Source organism: Henckelia pumila, chromosome 1, assembly GCF_033568475.1.
Source record: "Henckelia pumila isolate YLH828 chromosome 1, ASM3356847v2, whole genome shotgun sequence".
Lineage (NCBI taxonomy): Eukaryota > Viridiplantae > Streptophyta > Magnoliopsida > Lamiales > Gesneriaceae > Henckelia > Henckelia pumila.
In genome coordinates this window covers 63,158,697-63,180,556 of record NC_133120.1, presented here as the reverse complement: position 1 = coordinate 63,180,556, position 21,860 = coordinate 63,158,697, and the positions used below count along the sequence as shown (strand labels likewise).

Sequence of the window (21,860 nt, the reverse complement as noted above, 5' to 3'; positions counted from 1 at the left end):
ATTGAATCCCGGAGGGGGATGCAACACATTTTTGTTGTTGCCATAGGAAAAATTCTCATGGTTACGTAAACTAGGATGATAAGTATTGGGCGGAGGGTTACCTCGATAATTTCCATAGCCTCTGGGATTTATGTACTGAACTTCCTCAGGTGGATGAGATTCTTCTATGGCAACCGACACACCTGCAGGTTCTGCTACATTCACCTTGTTCAGAGCAGCAACTTGTGTACTCAACGTAGATAGTTGTGCAGTGACGGAAGTGAGAGGATCAACACTATACACTCCCTTATTTACTCTTATATGTTCAGATGACCATTGATAACTATTGATAGTCATTTGTTCCAGCATCTCATAGGCCTGAATGGGGTCCTTGGCAAATATGGTACCACCAGCAGCAGAGTCCACGGACATTCTTGTAGGCGTGTTCAACCCATTGTAGAAAAGCTCTATTTCTTCCCAATATGAAAAATTATGATTAGGACAATGCCTTAACAAATCTTTGTACCTTTCCCATGCCTCATATATCTGTTCTGAATCATGATGTTGAAAGGTACTGATCTCAATCTTCAGCTGGGTGGACTTGGCCGGTGGAAAATACTTTGCTAGAAATTTCACAGTCATATCCTCCCAAGTTGTTATGCTTCCTAAGGGCAATGATTGCAACCAGCTCCGTGCCTTGTCCCTGAGAGAAAAAGGAAACAAGCGTAAACGTATTATATCCTCAGAAACACCATTTATTTTTACCGTATCAGTAATATCTAGGAAGGTGCGCAAGTGTAAGTGAGGATCAGCTGTGGCGCTTCCATTGAATTAGTTCTGCTAAACCATGTTGATTAATGTCGGCTTCAACTCGAACTTGTTGGCATTTATTGTCCCTCGAGCGATTCCAGAATAGTGAGCCTGTATCGTCGGCCAGAAATGATCTCTGATTGGCACCAAGGGCAATTCATTGATATTTTCTTCAGCCATGTTTTGTTGTTCTTCTCTTCGTGCTCTTCTCAAAGCACGTGCGGTTCGTTCGATCTCTGGATCAAAGATTAAAGAATTCGCACTTTGAGATCTTCGCATAAACTGCAATCAAGACAACAAAAGTCAATTAGCAACTTAAAATTAAATAAGTAAACGCTCTAAATTAAAACTTAGACTAATTGGTAACAAAACTAAAGAAAATCAAAAATTACTCCCCGGCAACAGCGCCAAAAACTTGTTGTGAAAATTACTCGCAAGCGCACGGTTATCAAGTTTTAGTAAAGAATGAGTAAAGTCGATCCCACGAGGAGTAATATGAGAATATTCAGTGCTTGTAATTAAAATAGTCTTAATTTTATTTAGAAAATTAAACTTTGGAGATTTGCTGAAAAATTAAATAAAGAGTAAAGAATTATCAAGCTCACGCACACACAATTTCTTAAGAAATTATCAATTTGAGAAAAATAGTCTAGAGGTTTTGATTTCACTTGGTCTCGACAAAATATTCATTCCTAAATAATCTCTTTCATGAATTTCTTTCAATTAATAACCAAGAACACTTAGATTATTCTATTTCCCTCTCCCGAGCAACAAATAGAGTGTATCAACTACAGTTCGATTTCAATATCCCTATTAAAAATCTAGATGCAGTGATATTTGTAAAACGATGTTCCTTAAATGTTCTATTAAAGTTATATACTCTCCCGAGCTATATAAACAATTAATAGTATAGTTTTTATTGATCCTATTCAAAATCCCCTCTCCCGAGTGCCGGATTCCAAATAAATATAACAACTCAATTTATGGCCAGTAAATTAAGAAGACAGTCAATTCTAAAAACACAATTAATCTACAGAAATCCAATTCATTAAAATCAAAGATTCATGAATATGTCTCAACCAAGCTACGTCAACCTCTAAACTAGAAAAGATTAGTTCATGCTCAAATTCATAAAAAACCAAATCATGTTCAATATCTCAAACATAATTCAACAATAAAAAGAAAACAAATAAGAAGAAATAACAAAGTCGTAGTCTTTCTTCCATGTCCGGTCGAAAAGTCTTCGTCTTCGTTCCAAGCAATCCTCAAATCTCGATCCCAAAATCTCACAAAAGTGCTCTCAAGATTATTGTGTGTATTGGCGGCTGATAGATAGCCCATAAAACTCCGAAACACCCTTTTATATGCCTTACAAATCGTCCAAGATAAACCCAAGAAAAAACCCCAAAAGTTTCCATAAAAACTCGGACTCTAAATTTCAGAACAGACGACGGCGCGGGCGCGTAGCGAAGCAGGGCGGGCGCGCCTTTCTTTCGCAAAACATTCTTCAAAAATTCTTTAGGCAGCGCGGGCGCGCCTCTTCCTCGCATTTTCTTTCCAAACTCTTCACAAACAGCGCGGGCGCCCCTTCACCTTGAATTTGACCTTTTTCTTCTCTCTTTTAACTCTTGATTCTTCTTTAAACTCCCATCTGTTAGGCTTAATTCCACTTAAACACATCAAAGTCCATTACTTCCTACAAACACAAAAACAACAGCAATTCACGCAATCTACCAATAAATCCCAAAAGTCAAGTAAAACCATATACAAATTAAGTGCACAAAATGCACTTATCACTCACAATTCGATCTTCCAGACCCATCTCCTTTCGCTTGTGCTTTAAGTAATTCTTGAAATCCTTCCACAACGGAGGGAGTTTCTCGATCAAAGCAGCAACTTGAAAGGACTCACTTATACTCATCCTTTCCGCATAAATCTCGTGCAGTAGTACTTGTAGTTCTTGCACTTGACTCACAACAGATTTGGAGTCTATCATCTTGTAATCCAGAAACCGTCCCACAATAACTTTTTCAGACCAGAATCCTCCGCCTTTTATTTATTTTCAAGTGTTTCCCAAAGTTCATTTGCTTTTTTGACTTGACAATACACATTGTACAATGCATTGTCCAGTCCATTGAGTATGTAGTTTTTGCAAAGGAAGTCGCTTTGGTTCCATGCATCAAACACTGCTCTCCTACGAGGATCTATCTCGTCTTCAGAAATGCTTGGAGGATCTTCCTTAAGGAACCTAGCCAAACTCAAGGTTGTGAGATATAATAGCATCTTTTGTTGCCATCGCTTGAAATCTGTGCCACCGAGAATTTTTCCGGTTTCTCCCCATGCGTTGCAGAAACATTTGTTGTTGAAGTTGTAGCCATCTTCAATGATTGAAAATTTTAAAAAAAACTTCTTAAGCTTGTAGAAATATAGAGATTGTATATTTTTTGGATTGATTTGAAGATGGTAGTAAACAAAAACATAATGAATATTTGTTAAAGCTCGTGTTGAACACGATATCCTTAAGAATTTTTTGCCCCGCTCTTGGTGCTGACGGAATTTGGCAAACTTCTTCCAAGATACAAAAACAACAAACTTGTGATAATAGCACAATAAATCACAAGTTCAATAACCAGAAATGATATTAACTTTCTTTTCAGAAAAAGTAGAAGAATATGAGTGCAGATTTTTAGAAAAAATTGTATGAATTAATGAACTTTAATCTGCTATTTAAAGTTGTTTCATGCAGAGTTATGTTGTTTCATCATGTGGTACAATTTTTATCCAAATAACTAATCATAACCACCCAATGAATGAAATAACACCAAAAAGTTTTGAAAAGGAATGCACTTTTTCATGAAAAAGCGTTCAGGCAAAAGTACAGGTGCAGGGGCGCAATATATCGCACCCTTGCACCACTCCAGGAGCCTAGGAAAACTCCAGGCCAGAAGCTCCGGTGCAGGGGCGCAATGCACCATTCTTACTTGCCCAGGTATCATGACCAGTGCAGGGGCGCAATTTTCAGTGCCCCTACACCTCAATTCAATTTTTTTAAAGCTTCTCATCTCTTTTTCCTTTTTCGAGCTTTCCATTGATTAATTACTTAATTTCAATTCATTAAGCACAATCAAAATTTCTAACAGCCTCGACTATACTAAATTGTGTCGTTGCATTGTTCCAGAATCAGGAATCAGACGCACAACATTGAGCCATTATTATTTTAATAAAACATAAAAAATATATATCTAAAAGCATCATTCCAAGGTGTTCATGATAACACAAATCCTTGATTTTTAATATATGTGTTCGATATATTTAGGTGATGCTTGAGATTGCTTAAAAAAATGTTTTTTGAGCTTTTCACCCAAACACTACATACCTTAGACATGCACAAGCAAGCTTTACATTCCATGTACAGAAGTGTGGGTGTAATTTGGTCCTAAATTTTTTCGGGTAAATTTCATTATTTAGGCTTCCAATCCTATTTTTTAGAAATGTTTCTGTTTTTGGTAACAATTGACATGCGTTAAATTTTTCTCCATTTGATTATTGTTTCTTAGGGTTAACAAAATACAATGGGGGCATTAAATTAATTAATTTGATATATTGAACAAAATTGAATTCTGTTATAAATCATAAAAGAATAAGAGAGATGAATAGAAATAATTCATGAGAGAAGAGAGAATAATATGAGTCAATACTCAGGTGCAATTTTCATTGAATTCAACCACCCCTATTTATAGGGAAAGATTACAAGATACAAATCTTTACAAATTTATCTTTACATATTTATCTTGATCACATATCTTTAATAAGATAATCATCTATAAATAATAATATATTTATAACACTCCTCCTTAGATGATTATTTGCACAAGCAACCAATTTTTCAAAATCTTCATTTGGCAAGATGGATGCTCGGGAACTTTATCGGGACTCAAGTGCCGCCTCGTTAAAACCTTGACAGTAAAATCCCGTGGGAAAAATCTGAACGAAGGAAAAAGAGTACAACACCATATACTTTCTTTGGATGTCTTTCCGACAATAGATGCACCTCGTTAAAACCTTATTAGGAAAAACCCAGTGGAAAAAAATCCTAATGAAGGAAAAAGAGTACGACATCTCTCGCGATACTTGTTAATTGTCTCATTAAAAACCTTGTTATGAAAAACTACGTGGGAAAAATCATAGACAAGGGAAAAATAGTACAAATTTGATTCTTCCTCCTCTTGCAAGCATCACTTGAAATTATTAACTCTTAATATTTCAATCTTATGCACTTATTTGCCAAAAATTGATTTAGATGCTGATTTTGTCAAATATATGGTACTTCAAGACCAAATATATTTTATTCTTCTTCAAGTTGACAAAACAATATTTTGAGCATCAAATCCTTCGAGGATGTTTTTAAATATCTCACCGTCAAATCAGTGCATTCATGACAAGTGCAAATATTTTCTGATAATTTAATTGAAATATTTTTAGAAACTTTGCTACTATTTGCTCAAATGCAACATGTCACTTGTCAATCATTTTTTATTGACAATCTCTACAAATTGTTGTTCAAAATAATCATCATTTTGCATAATAGAAAAACACACGAATGATTATATCATTTCGATCCCAAATAATTTGTGAAATCTCATATTTTAATATACTTGTTATTCTTCATGAATAACATAATCCAAATTGGATTCATTGAAATAATTGATCGTTCACACTTCTAGCGTTCTTTTTCATTTACTTAAAAGTAATATAAGATATGGTCCTGCAGGACATTAATTTATTTCATAACGACCAGCCTCCATTATTCCTTTCACATTGAGATATTCACACATTTTCTTTAAAGGGGTTCTTCGTCACTAAGCGATCTTATACACAAGATCAAATAATGTATTTGAGATTTAAACTTTGAACATCATGTTCACTTTATATTTCATTGGGATCGTTCTCAAATATTCTTGTAGCTTCTATTTCCTCCCCCTCAATGTTGGAAACATTGTTTTACAAGAATAATAAATGAGAATTTCGCGTCATAAAATCTCATTTCTCAAGATAATTGATCATAAGATTCAATTTATTTCCAACATATTGACAATCCCTTCAAGAGATTTATTGTAATGCATTTCTCGCACAAATATTAACTTTCAATACATGAGCATTTGGCATAATATTTATAATATATCTTTCAGATATCCCCAAATATGACGCATTTATTTTAATGGTTTAATAGTTGTTTGGAGGAAAAATAAATCAACTAAACCAACGTATTTATAATCATAAAATTGATATGCATATCCTCTTTTTTTATCAAGATTTTCTTGATTACATATTATGGAAGTTTTTCTCAATACGTATTTTCGCAAACATCATGTTGCGCTTCGTGGACCCGCGTTATTTATTCATTCCAGTTAATATGGGGACTTCTATCAATTTGAGCTTTTATGATAGTGCCATCAATTTCGCTAAGCCATAAATAAGAATTCATAAAATATTCTGGATCTTTGATTAAAAAAACTTTATATTTATCGATCCAAAAACTTTTGGCTTATTCATCAACATCTTTGTGCACTATGAATAGTTTTTCAACTATTTATATAATTTGAATGCTCAATTCAATTCATTATGTCAAACTCTAAAGTATTTGTATCAATGATACTTCTGGAGCTCTTTAGCTCTTCTAGAAATATTGATTTGTAATATACTATTTAAACCAAATCAATATCTACTAGATTCAAAAATCCATATACGTCAATGTTTATCACTATTTTATAATATCAAGCACATCATTATTTTCATCGTCACTCAAACGATCTTCTAGATCTTTCAAACATCCAATCAATATCCGATGAAACATATGATTTGGGTAGACATCAATGTTCTCCACAAACTTTTATATCTTGCTTGATAGATATCAATAAATTTTTTACGTACTTCAGGTACGGTAGTGATATGAGATATCGATGTATGTTTAGTACAATAATTGATTATGACGTATATCTCAATATTTTATGCCAAATTCATATCTCGCTTCATATAGGATGACATATTCTTTCTTGAAGAATTAAACTACAGTTTATCAACTGCATTCATTGGCACTGTCACATTCACTTAAAATAATGGACCACATTAATCAGACAACTTTCATAATTGTCTTTCCTTGAACAAAATAATATGAATAAGATATTATATTTAAAAAATAAAAAATCGAACGCACCTTTTCAAATACATGTATGCATCAAGTAGATCGTTTACCTTCAACAGTAACATTCGATCTATAACGAATATCGTTTTACATTAAATTCATGTTCCTACATGTAAGATAATAACATGTGATAAAAATATTCTATCATTTATTTAAAAAATGATAGATTAATCAAATGATTTGAAAAAATCCAAAATTTATATCCACAATCAAAATTGATGAATTTAAAATCCATAATCAAATTTTATTAAACAAAGATTTAACAAACCAATATATCCTTAAAGTATAAAAATTCTCAAATCAAAAAATTTATCACCAAATTGCATAATCAATATCTCATGCAATATATTTACTAATAGAATAGATTCACAAAATTTATAGTTTTTATTTTATATCATCAAAATAATTTATGTGAATCAAACACATGCTATAGTTTTTCAAAATTTAGTTTAAACATAAATAAAAACTCAATGGTCAAAAATAAATTAGTTCAATAAATAAATAAAATGGATTGAAGTTAGTCATATATTAACCCATTAATATCATCATGAATAGGTTACCATCAATCTATCGTCGTCGTTGCCCAATATAGATGATGGTCCAATTCATTGGGTTTAACGTTTATTTTTCTTTTTCGATTGATAGTGTTGCGATCTTACTACCGCACATTCATAATCGTCAATCAATAGCCTATGCAGTTCATCATTGAACATCAAGTCGCTATTCATAAAAATAGTGAGAAATAATATATCATGCTTCTTCTAGAGCATTAAAAACAAATATATGATTTGAATCGATATCAAGTCAATATCTTTTGATATATATATATCACATATATCTTTAATAATTTTTTCTTATGGATATTGACAATTTTAGATCATATATCGATATTCTTTGAGAAATTGTACTAAATTTCTCAATTAATAAGATCTCAACAACCAAAAGGGCATTACATTATATTCTTCGAGAATATTTCCAAATTTTGGATCTTATATTAATATTCTTCAAGAATATTATCAAATCTTGCATCTTTTTATCAATATTTCAATATTGATACAATCTTGCATCTTTTTATCAATATGTCAATATTGATAAATTTTGACATGAGATCAATTTATTCAATGATATTTATTGATATTTGATATCATATCAGATATCATTCATGATTTATTCACTTTCTCAATATACGAAATCATATATCATATCTTTATCGTGAATCTATTCAGATTCTCAATTAATATATTTTAACTAGAAATCTCTTTAGATTCTCAATATATTTGATCTTATATCAAATCTTAAACTTGAATATCTTTCGATATATCAAAATTGTAATCATGAATTTCTCAAAATTTTCAATATATTATATCATGATCATGAATTTCTTCAAATTCTCAATATAAAATCATGTTGTGCTACTTAATAGCCATCAACATATTCATGATATTTCATTGGCACCAATATATCAATTATTTTCATTGTGCTACTTCTAGAGCACCAATGAATATCTCTCATCAATTTGAGTATTGATAACACGTTGTGCTATTCCAATAGCATCAATAAAACGAGAATTATTTTCATTCTCGGTTGGTTACAGCATCGTGGTGATAACATATTATAAATCATAAAAGAATAAGAGAGATGAATAGAGAGAATTCATGAGAGAAGAGAGAATCATATGAGTCAATACTCAGGTGCAATTTTCATTAAATTCAACCACCCCTATTTATAGGGAAAGATTACAAGATACAAATCTTTACATATTTATCTTGATCACATATCTTTAATAAAATAATCATCTATAAATAATAATATATTTATAACAAATTCTATATTTTTCGACAAATCAACTATTTTTTTTTAGGATTAAATGCTTCGCATTACCAACCATTCAAACACGTGTTGAATGTCAATAGTCTTTCCTAGTAAAGACAATTATTGCATTTAAACAATTAAATTCCCAATAATTCTTTCATTCGTCTCGGCATTCAATAAATTATGAGAATTTTTTTTAAAAATAAATTATGAGTACCCAACATATGACATTGACTTGGATATCGATTATATTGCAGAATCAAGCGTTCTTCATTTCACCAAAACTCGTAATTATTAATGTAACTCAAATTTTTTAAACTGCTTAGAGACCTATACATCACATGTTGATTGATCTTAACCACTGTTCTAAAAGAAGGTGCTGGAAAAATCAGCTGTCTAAACGGCCTAAGAGTCATCTATGTAACAAACTGTTTAGGCGGCTTTTTTTTTTCTAAAAAAGATTAAATTTAAAAATATTGATAATTTTTTTTTGTTTACAAAAATGGTTGAACAAAATTTATGCATGTTTGTTGAAATATATACATATAAAAAAATTATGTACATGAATAAGCATGGTTGAAAAAATATTAATGAAAATGTTGAACACAATTATGCATATTTTGATTAATTTTTTATATTATAAAATATTATATATATTTATAATTAATTTATATATTTTTAAAAAAACCGTCTTGGGAGCCGTCTAGGCATCTTATGTGCTAAAAGACAGGTGGTTGTCCGTCTTCCGCGATAGTCTTCCGCTTAACGCTTTTTAAAACCTTGCTCATATATATATAACAGAGAAAATATTACACATGAACAAAAAATTTTTCCTAGTAGATGGATAGAGTGAGGCAAAGAGGCCGCTCAGTTATTGCTTCAAATGGTGTTAAAAATGATAGCAACACAGAACTTAAATTCTACTCAAAATAGAGTGCTCAACCACAAAAAATTCAGCCTCTAAATAGACGTACAAAGATAAAGAGTAAAAGAACAACAAAAAGCACTGAAAATAAATGAACAAAATGGCATGTTTTGGAAGGGCATCACCAGCACTGAAAGAAATTCTTCTCAAAGTGTACAGGTATCCTTGCTATCAATAAATGTTGTGTTTTTTTGTCATTCATCGCGTAGTATAATAGAAACTAGTACGTATACGTAGGGAGAATTAATAGACACTGATTTCGATTACTAAAATGATTTGATAGGATGAGAAATAATAAAAATATAATAATATATATTCTATCTTTGTAGTTTGGCCGATCAGATTGAGATTAAAATATAATTACAAATAAATTACCTTTTTTTCCCTTACCTTTTTTTCCCTTCTAATGTTATGCATAACATTGTGTTTAATTTCATCGTCGAAAATGGGGATACAATTATGAATAAAAGAAAATATATGATTTTGGTTAAATTATAAGAAAGGATATAATTCCAATGTAATCATGTTAAGTATAATTTCTCCCCCTTTTCACCACAAATTCACATCTTCTTTCTCAATCATCCGTGTACTAAGAACTCTTATTATTTGACCGATAAATTTTATATTGTTATATTTTTTTATTTTCTATTTACTTGTAATTCAGTTGTAGATATATAGTTTTTAAAGTTCACATTTTGAGTTTCAAAATAAACTTGTGAAATATTTTGTCACAACTTTTTGGAAAAATTGTTTTTTTGGTCCTGTAGGTTTGTCACTTTGCGATTTTGGTCTTCTATATTTTCAGATTTCACTTTTAGTCCGCTATCTTTATTTTTTTGGAAATTTTAGTTTATTTTTCGATGTGGCGCTGATGTGGCACCAATGCAACACTGATGTGGAGCTGACGTGTATAATATCACGTAAGCATTTTCGAAGAAAAAAGACTGAAATGACAAAAAATCGAAACATGCAGGACTAAAACTGAAATATGAAAACATAAAGGATCGAAATCGCAAAGTGACAAACATATAGGGCCAAAATTACAGTTTTTCCTAACTTTTTTTTAAAAAAGTGCTTGATATAGATATTTGATTTTCAATATTACTCTTCGGTAATTTTTTCTTGATTTAATTTCAATGATATACATTTGAATCAGAAAATCAAGTTTTATAAGTGCAGTTTCCTCTTCACAAGATATTATTAATATGTAAATATAAAAATTTCTATGAGACCGTCTCATATGTCAATTTTATAAGACATGTCTTTTATTCAATCCGATCCATAAAAATGATTATTTTTTTATGTCAAAAGTATTACTTTTCATTACAAATATAAATCAGATTGATCCATCTCACGAATATAGATTCATGAAATTAGTGTCTTACCAAAAATATCTTATACTAGTGGTTTTTGTGCTATGACATGACAATTGTATTTACAAATATACTTACCCGCACCCAATCTAATTATTATTTTTTAAGGGCCCTAATCAAAACATTGTAAACTACAAATTTTTCATAGAAAAATTCATTCTGTCGGTTAAGTGTCAAATATTTAAAACATACACGTAATTATATTATTATGCTCCAAGTTCCATCATTACAATTTACAAAGGTCCAAATTCCTGTAGTATATTTGGGAATCTCTAATATCACATTAATACTAGAGGTGCTTATTGGACCAATTAATTTGAAACCCTAGGTTGAATTAAACCAGTTCGGATATCAGTATTGAATTATCTTGGGTTGCTTGAAAACATATTTGAAACCATTTTAATTGTGATAATAGTCAAAATAGTTCTATAAATTTGTTATTTTTGTGATTTGGTCCTGTAAGTATTCAATTTTGGGTTTTAGTCCTGTAAGTTAAGTTATGCTTTGATTTTTAGTCTTTTTTCATTTAAATAATTTTTTATAACCGTACCGGTGATCAAACCGGTTTAACTTAAAAAAATTGTCCAATCGATTAGACCGTTTTAGCTGGACAGTCGGACCGAAAAATCGTTTATATAATATAATATTATGAATAATATATTTCAAATTATAAAAATTTAAAAAATGTATATAAAAAGAAAAAAAATATATTTGCCTAAACTAAATAATTATATAAATATATTTAAAATATTATTTATTAATATATTTTAAAAAAATAAATAAATTAATAAAAAAACTCGAATATTAATAAAATAATATTCTTAACGAAATAAAAATTTCAAATAATTATGTATATATATAGTAAAATATTAAATTAAGATTTTAAAATAAAAAACTAATTTTAAAAAAATCAAAAAATTGGTTTTTCGATTTTTCGTGGGTTCTTGACTGGTTCAACCGTTAAAATGATTTTTGGGAGTGTTTCGGACCAGAACAGTGATCGAGTCCCGATCGAACCGGCCGGTTCGGTTTGGTTTTTAAAACATGGCATTCAAGTGTTGATGTCACAACAGACACATATTATCATTTCTCAATGTCACGTAAGTATTTTTAGCTTCCATGTCAGCATTTTCTGACGACACGCCAATACTCTATAAGAAAGGATTAAAAACCAAAATATAACTTAACTTATATGACCAAAACCCAAAATTAAATACTTACAGGACCAAAACACAAAATGAACAAACTTACAGGATCATTTTGACTATATCCAATAATATATTTAATTTTTTAATAGTTTGTTTCATAAATAACGCCTTTATGCACACAGCGGTTGGAAAAATATCAATCAGAATTATATTTTGATCCGGTTCTATTTGGTTTTGGTTTTGGTTTTGGATTGGTTTATACTTCATCAAGTGAATAAGATCGAGTCCAATCTGATATGCTATAAGTTTGGTTGGCTCTATTATCCCACGATTTGAGCTGGTCAATCCGATCAGTAACATCTTACTATATAATAATACATCAACTTTTTAAAATAATTAGCTCGATCATTTTAATAAATATTCAAAAATCATACTTTTATATTTTAATAAATTTATTATTTATCGTTTATAACTATTATCTTTCATATTTATTTTTAAAATTTAAAAATAATTAAAATATTAATTTATCTATGGATATAAAATAAATTATTTATGCACACAAATTTTCATATACGTAGATTACCAATTCACGTGAAAAAATCCCACCCGCGTCCACCCCCTTACCTAGAGGGGGTTTTTTTATTACTTTTTTTTAATTTTATAATATTTTAAAAAAAACCCCTACCTAGATTACTATAATTATTATTGTTAAAAAAAAAACATACCATAATTTTTTTAAAAAATCCCAAACAGTTGATTTTGAATAAAATATTATCCCGAAAACATTAATAATTCATCCATGAAATGGCCTCTCCAAACTCCAAAAGCTCCTACATTTTGTTGACCTCTCCAAACTGCGAAAGCTTCTACACATGTGAGTATGGTTATGTTGTTGGTGTATTTGTATTTAAATACACCAAAAAGACACCAACAACAGAACCATACTCAATTTGGAAAATAAAAAATTCATAATCCGAAACCACAATGATAAAATCACATTGTGAATACTTTATTCACAAAATAAATAAATACACCACCAACATTTTGTTACATGGCTTGCAACACACTAAATGATGTTCTTTGTTTTTTTTTCCGGTGAAACTTGTAACTAGTTGAAATACGTAGAAAAAGAATTTTGGAAGCGTTCAGGGAGATGAATTTGAAATCTATGAATTTCGATTGTAGTTTTGTTGTTAAATGAAATAATATATCAAATTTTAAATACATACCTTATTTAATTATTTACATATTAATTATATAAATTAGAATGTATTTCAAATTATATCATTATTGGATGAACTCAAAATACATCATAATAACATGAAATTTTATATAAACATATAAGGGTGAATTGCAAATTTATGGTGTTATTTCTTTAAACAACAATTTTATAATTCAAATCCTTATGTTCAAACACAACTTTGATTATTCTCGTTCAAACTAGGGGTGATTCGGTATGGCATACCACATACCGTACCGAATACCACATATCGTACCAAAAATTTTGGTACCGATACCGTACCGAAAATTTCGGTATACCGACAAATTTCGGTATGCCATAAATTCATACCGATACCGTACTCAATACCGAAATTCGGTATGGTATCGGTATGATACCGTGCATATCGACTTTTTTAAACTGTTTTTTTTTAAAAAAAAAATATTGGCATACGCGATATCGATCATACCGATACCCTGTATACCGATTTTTTTTCGGTATACCGAAAATTTGAAAATCTTATATCGATATCGATACCGAAAATTCCGAAAATATACCGTACCAAAATTTTCGGTATATACGGTTTTTTTGGGTACGGTAAATGCAGTATAATGGTATTTCGGTATTTTTTGCCAGCCCTAGTTCAAACTTCCATTTCTTATTTTGCTTCATATTAGTATTTTATTTTATTTTTTGAAAATTTCAAATTTAGTTTTATATTTACCTCGTGATTTTGGTGAATTAAATTATCAAATAGTTTAATTTTGACAATGCACATAACCAAATTATAGTAAGATATATATTGGATGGAAAGTACATTTTCCCTTGTCTTTTTTTTTTTAAAAAAAAAAAAAATTTACTCATCAATTCTTTTTGTTATAGTCGAAACCTTGATCTTATTTTTACAACCAAAAAACTAGTAGTTAAACGGATACGTAACTAATAATTATAATTTCCGTAATTAAAATGAGACACCATAAACTTATGTATAGTTATTAGTTAATGCATTTTTCTATGCTACACATTCAGCCTGTGTAACATTAATGCCAAAACCAAGGACGGTTGGATCCTAAAACATGAAGTATATAACTCATCGAACAAGATAGTTTGATTTATGCTACATGCGAAGTGTTATTTAATATGGTATTTCTATACATGCATGATATTCGCATGAACATCTGAATCTATAAAATACTAATGCTCAAGTGAACATTTTGTATAAAAGTATATGAATCGCCGGTAAGATTCATGATGTAGCATGACATGAGCCTAATAAAAATTAAGAAAAAACACCGAGACTATAGGGTAGTCGATATCCTACAGTTTGAACCATAGAGAGTCCGGTCGTACCTAAATGCAATATGAGAAAATGAAAAATAAAAAATAAAAAAGAAACATCTCATCACTAATGTACTGAAATATACAAAAAGTAAAAAGCAAGACTTTTCCAATAGGAGTGAGTGGCAGCAGGTGTTTGGCAGACAAGAGAATATTGTGTACTCCAAGTAGACTAGCAATGTTAGCACAACCAGCCTTGAATTTGATAGCACACAAGAAGCCCAACGAGTTTCATGTCCTACATCAGCTAGCTTCACGATCAAATTAAAATAGGCTCCTCCCTGTGTATTTTTATAAAAAGACGTTAATGCATACGGTCATCTGATGGACTTACGTACGTATTTTCGTTTTGAATTTCAATTATCAAATGAACATCTTATATAAAAATACACAACTCCTCCTGATGTAGCATATAACAACTAACAAGTCATAAAATATCTGCACCGAATTTGAACTGATAAATGAGTGAAATACGTCTATAATGAACACACAACTAGGCATCACTTTCCCTAGCCATCAAAATATATGCACCAAATATATATTGCTCTTTTCGGTATAGGAAACATCATCTTTAAATTGTATCTCATATACAAGAAAAAAATTGATCTATTTATTTGCATAGAATAGTTAGAAAAATCTTTGCGGCATAGTTAAAATACTCCCAACATTCTTGTTCAAATTCAACTGTCATTCTTAATCGAAACTACATCCATGTTTATAAGACGAAATACAATCAACAATATTTGGATAATGTTTGAAAAATGAAAAGTAAAGTTCATGATTGATGTAGCTTGAAAATAAACTTTACTTGAACGAGCACCTCCGTAGATTGCAGAGTATCAATTGTCTCTCAAACGTCTCGATCACATTCTTAATGGGTAGTTCTTACATCACATAGGAACTATATAGACATTGAATTTTATGGGCCCCAAAAATAATTATTGGCCCTTATTAACTAATTAATCATATGGTCCAAAAATATTAAATAAAAATATTTAGGCAGGATTCCATTAGGCCTGAGCCCAATAAATAATTTTTGGGTCGTAGTACAATTATAAACATAATAAAATAAAACTATTATTAGACCTCAAAACTAAGAAAATGCTAATTCGGTGGTCTAAATGAAATAATTTTCCAAAAAAAAAAAAAAAAAAAAAGGGGTTCGGGGCATAACGACTTGTTTTTTCCCACTAAAACACTTATTTTCTCGTCCAAATTATACACACATTACCTTCGATGGTGCAAGTATTGTCTTTTTATTGTATCACAAATTTATTGTAAAACTCATAATTGTACAAGGTTTAAAACAGACATTTTTCTAGCTTAAAACTGTCGATCTTGATCGAAAAACATGTTAGAAGATCATCATTTAACAAATATGTTCGATAATTAGGGTTTTTTTTATATTTAATTTAAAAAAAATTAAATTACAAATATACTGCAAAACGCCCCTTCTAATAGCGGACGCTGTCATGTGGGACTTGCAAGTCCCCCATGTGCATTTCTTTTTTTCTTTTTTTTTAAATTAATTATTTAATTAATAATATTTTATAAAAATAGTATTTATTTAGTATTAGTATAATAATTTTTTCCCAAAAATATAAATTTTAATTTTAATTTTTGAATTTAATGACTACTTTAAAATTTTTTAAATAACAAAAAACAAAAAAATAATTATTAAAAAAATTAAATTGATTAAATAAATTTATTTTGATCAGCTATATTTATAAAATCATTAATTAAAAATGTTTTTTTAAAAAAATTTGAGAGGAAATTTTTTTTAAAATTAATTATGTAATTAATAATATTTTATAAAATTATTATTTATTTAGTATTAGTATGATAATTTTTTCTCAAAAATCTAAATTTTTATTTTTATTTTCAAATTTGATGACCACGTTGAAAAATTTTAAAAAAACCAAAAAAATTTACAGTTAAAAAAATTAGATTGATTAAATAAATTTATTTTGATCAGATATATTTAAAAAACATTAGTTTACCTAAATAACATATGTTCATTAAATTTATTTTATATTATATTTTTTAAATATAAATTTTATTTTTAACTTAAATTTTAGTTAGCATAGTCATATATTTATTTCAATTTATTTGGATTTGTGGAGATTCCTCGGTTCTAAGGATAAACTTAGAAAAGTTAATTCAGATCTATTCGGACCAAATTGATGTAAAAATGACTATATATAGATAGTATTCAAGGACGAAAACCTAGCTTTTTTGCATCAATTCGGCCCGAATAGATCTGAATTAACTCTTCTAGGTTTATCCAGAGAACCGAGGAACCTTCACAAATCCAAACGAATTAAAATAAATATATGACTATGCTAACTAAAATTTAAATTAAAAATAAAATTTATATTTTAAAAATATAATATAAAATAAATTTAATGAAAATATGTTATTTAAGTTAACTAATGTTTTTATAAATATTTTTGATCAAAATAAATTTATTTAATCAATCTCATTTTTTTAACTGTATATTTTTTGTTTTGCTTTTTTTTTTAAAAATTTTTCAACGTAGTCATCAAATTCAAAAATTAAAATTAAACTTTATATTTTTGGAAAAAAATTATTATACTAATACTAAATAAATACTATTTTTATAAAATATTATTAATTAAATAATTAATTTTTTTTTTAAAAAAAGAAAAGGAATGCACATGGGGGACTTGTATGTTTGAGCAGCGGACGCTGCTTATGTGGCAGCGTCCTGGAATTTTAAATTCTCCGCTATTAACAGGAGCGTTTTGCAGTATATTTGCAAACGCCCCCGATTCAAATTATATTTGTTATTTATTTTTTTTTAAATTAAATATAAAGAAAACTCTCGATAATTAGCATAAACATTGATGTAACTTATTTTTTTGGTGTGATAAAGATCAGAAAGGCCACTGGAGATAGATCATCAAATGCATGAATTTGGGGACGTACGGTACCATATTCAGGTAAATTACTACTTATAAGTTATAAATATGTTTGGAGTTCATAAGTCGTGGGCTACAATCTGGGAACTCCAGAATTTCTACATAATCACAAAGGATATGTAGGCAAGAAAGAAACAAAAGTAGAGATGAACGGAAAGGGTTTGACTAGAGCTGTCAAAGGGTTGGCCTCGTCCCGCCCTGCTATATAAGCGGCTTTGGTTGACAAATTTTCAATCTACTTAAATGGTGTGCCCGCCCCACCAAGCAGTGGATTGTGGGCCAATCCACCCAAATCTGTCAATTATAACTAAAAATTGACGGGTCGGGCCGCACCGCCAAATAGACGGGTTGTGTTGATAATTTTCCAACCCGCCTAAATGGTGGACCAGCCCGTCCCGTCAACTGACGGGTTTTGGTGGGTAGCGGGTTGGTCTGCCCCATCGATCCGTTTTGACAGCTCTAGGTTTGGCCAAACCCGATATCCATCCCGCCTCCCTTTGGATCCACCCCACGCTGCGAACCTGGCGGATCCAATTCGAGTTAGACCCGCTGGACTTGCCAGATTTTATATAATTTAAATTTTATTTAATAGACATTTTAAAATGTTGAAAAATTAACAAAACACCATTAAATTTATTTTTCAAATTTATATTAATAATATTTAGGACAAAAAAATATTCTCACAAGTTAAAATCTATCAAATTTTATTTAATTAATCATTACTAAAAAATATAAACTTTTATTTAATTAATAATTGACAACAAAAAAAAAATATAGTAATATATTTTCATATTAAACATATCATAATAAATTAAAATCATTTCAATCCAAAAATATTATAGATAATGTATTAATTATTCAATATAAAATATAATTATATATTATAATTAATATATATACATATATACTTTATATTTATATACTTTACATATATATATATATATATATATATATATATATATATATATATATATATATATATATATATTGGCAGGGAGACCTGCCGCGGACCCGTTATTAAAAATTGATCTGTGAGTGCCACAATCAGGAACAATTTTGAAGATTTACTCATTTTTTTATGTCACATGTCGTGAACAAAAGGTGACATGCGGACGGGTTTTTAAGGATTTGAGTTACAAAATGCCTGTTTTTACAATCTCATATCTGGTGTCTACGGTTATCTAATACATGTATGTATTCTACCCGTCAGAAGTGTCAAATATTGTTTGTATGTGAAGAACAAGCCGACATAAATATATATGATATTTTACGTACCATTTTTCGCAAATATTTTGGTGTCATTGAAAATTGACTAGTATCTATGTATTTGTTGTGCAACAGTGCTCGGCGTTGGATCCCTTTTATATGTATTTATCAATTTCAACGCCGGTTCCGCAACTCTCGCCGGAGCTTCCAAAAAACACACTAGAAATGGTTAAGGGAATCTGTCCTAATGTGATAGAAATCATCGAACCTCCAAGAGAAGGGTATCAATTAACTCTGAAGCTAAACTTTAGCAGAGTCCCAAAGAGTAAAGGTCGGTATACGCATTATTATTTATAAAATTACACATCGAGGCGACATTTGTTTAGTGTACTAGAATTGATCCTCTTTTCAGCCTCAGTGAGGATGATAACAGAGATTTCTTCAGTCCAAGCATTGATCATGAGCTCTCAACTCAAGGAAATATTAAGGAATGCTGATTTGCACGAAAGATCTCGAGGGACGTATCGACCGATCAAACTCGTCTATCATCCTAGAGAGCCCTTTTTTGTCATCAAAGGGGTAATATTTGATGACTTGTTGATTCACAGCAAGAAAACATATCAGTGTCATTCCTCAAAGTTAAAGCAACCTATATGAAACGATATATATATCATAACACGCACACACGTTCAGCGAATTTAGGAAGAGACACGCTCGTTCTCCACGTCGATCAAGTACTATATATATATGCAACAGAAGTGACTCTAGCTAGGCAAAAAATTTGTTTACTGTTTTAATTTCTAGGATACACACGAAAATGTTTTCGCATAAAATGAGTTTATGCACCTCATTAAAAGCATATAAATGCCTTGACAGGTAGAAAAGATCACCACAATATTGCCAATGCACTTCAAGGAAGAAACAGATGCAATCATTGCAACATCCTTCTTTCAGGTAACTCGAAAGCCATACCAAGGAAAGACCTTCCATCATTTTACATTATAACATCATTATACATACGTCTACAACCTTATGAAGGAGGAGAAATCTTTTCTCCAGGAACTTATGGACGCGGGACACTCAGGAGTGTGTGCTAAGGCTCCTCGTTGCGTTTGGTCCCCTATCCCACCTCCAGAGTTGAGAGGAGAGCCTATTGAAGACCTCAGCACCAGTGGTGGATTTGTTTCTTTTGGTATGATCAGGACGCAATCACTTGAGTTTATTCAAGTAACATCGAAAGCACATAAACGTCGTTTTGGCTCACAATTCACCACATTCCTATTGAATGATATATATTCGTAGAAATCACTTCTCGGCATGTAGAAGGGAAGAAACTGGACAAGACAGCGTGGAACTTACTGAACTTCCGTGCATTTGTGAAATATCATGTGAAGGTATGCATCGTTTCACGAGATGCAATGTACAAATATTTCTCAAGTTCTAGTGCTAATTCCAAGTCTCAAACAGAGTACACGAAGCTTCATACAGAGAAGGATGAGAACGCGTCTCGGAAGCTTGGTTCAGGTACCAGTAACAAAACACACTAGCTTCATACAGAGAAGGCAGGGCATATATTTTGTAAGAATCATGCATGAATTGTGCATCATTTGTGCGTTTGCAGCGCTTGCAAAACGTGGGAATCAAAGAAGATCGACAGATCGCTATGAAGAAGTCCAAAAGTAAGGCGGTTTGCTACGAAAAAAACGACATTTCTTTCTCTCTAACTTGATACTGTCCACACCTGATGAAGATAAATTTTCTTGTGCAGGATATAAATGCATGAGAAAATGGATAAGTTTCTCAAAACAGAGCCTCCTAGAAAGAAAACGCAACTTCAGCAAAAAGGTCGGGAGAATCAAAATCCGTGGCTTCGACCATTTTCGGAGACGTTGGCTGACAGTACCCAAGTTTTCTGGGATGAAAAGATACACAAGATTGGATTAGTAGTGACGCTGTTTCAAATTAATCTCAAGGCGAGTGATTCCAAATCAGCTCTAACATGCAGTGTGCTATAATATTGTACTGGATAACATACAAGAACTGCATTTTAAGTTGACTTTTTCTTGTCGTGAACACCTCGTTTGCGTTCCTAGCTATTAAAAATCCAAATCATTCTATTATTTAACATTCTTGAGAAATTGCATGCAGTGACTCACAATGCTAAGACATGTTTTGCAAATTCCAGACACAATTATAATCACAAAGATTTTTTTTTTTAAAAAAAAAAAACAACACACGTACGAATTCATGAAACTGAAAATATTTCGAATGATTGTACCGATGACGAATTATAAAACTATTGGAAACTATTATTAAGCGAGAAATCGTATTTTTGTTAATGTATGTTAATTACTTTACTATTTTGATTCTTTGCGCCGTCAAATTTTAATAGCAGTTTTTTGTTTGTTGCTTCACAATTTTTGTCTCTTGTCAAATGTTGATCTTAGTCTTTTTCATCAAGAGTGCTGATGTGATAGTACGCATGTTAGTTCCACACCAATATCTCATTGATGTCAGATTAGTGTTACATTGATAAAGACTAAAATTGCAAAAAAAAAAAAAAAAAAAACAAGAGTATACTAAATACTGAAATTCGATAACTTAAATGACCAAAGTGGCAATAAGCAATAAGACTAACACTGGAAATATTAGGGATGACAATAGGGCGGATCCCGCATCAAACTCGCCCCGACGGGGTGGGTCTAAACCCGCCTAAGCGGGTCCACAAGCGAGTCCGGGCGGATTTCGGGTTTGGCCAAACCCACCCCGGACCCGCCAAAAGTATTATATATATAAAAATTTAAAATATTCATGTATATATATAAATATAAAATATATATGTATTATTAATAATATATAATTATATTATTATACTAAATAATTAGTATTTTATCCATAATTTGAAT

The 21,860-nt window shown here is 30.5% G+C and overlaps 1 protein-coding gene and 1 non-coding gene across 2 annotated transcripts; both read left to right on the top strand.

The window, feature by feature from the left end:
* Positions 1-466: 466 nt before the first annotated feature.
* Positions 467-572, top strand: LOC140876932 (small nucleolar RNA R71). Its single transcript, XR_012149159.1, has one exon. It is a non-coding gene; the product is annotated as a small nucleolar RNA R71 (small nucleolar RNA).
* A 9,256-nt stretch (positions 573-9,828) lies between these two features.
* Positions 9,829-20,974, top strand: LOC140876124 (actin-related protein 2/3 complex subunit 2B). The gene is made up of 10 exons (XM_073280001.1): positions 9,829-9,887; positions 17,703-17,769; positions 19,090-19,285; positions 19,367-19,533; positions 19,831-19,908; positions 20,014-20,146; positions 20,257-20,348; positions 20,422-20,478; positions 20,576-20,633; positions 20,723-20,974. Exons 1-10 carry the CDS (start codon positions 9,829-9,831, stop codon positions 20,896-20,898), a joined length of 1,083 nt encoding a protein of 360 aa, XP_073136102.1. The 3' UTR covers positions 20,899-20,974.
* Positions 20,975-21,860: the final 886 nt, after the last annotated feature.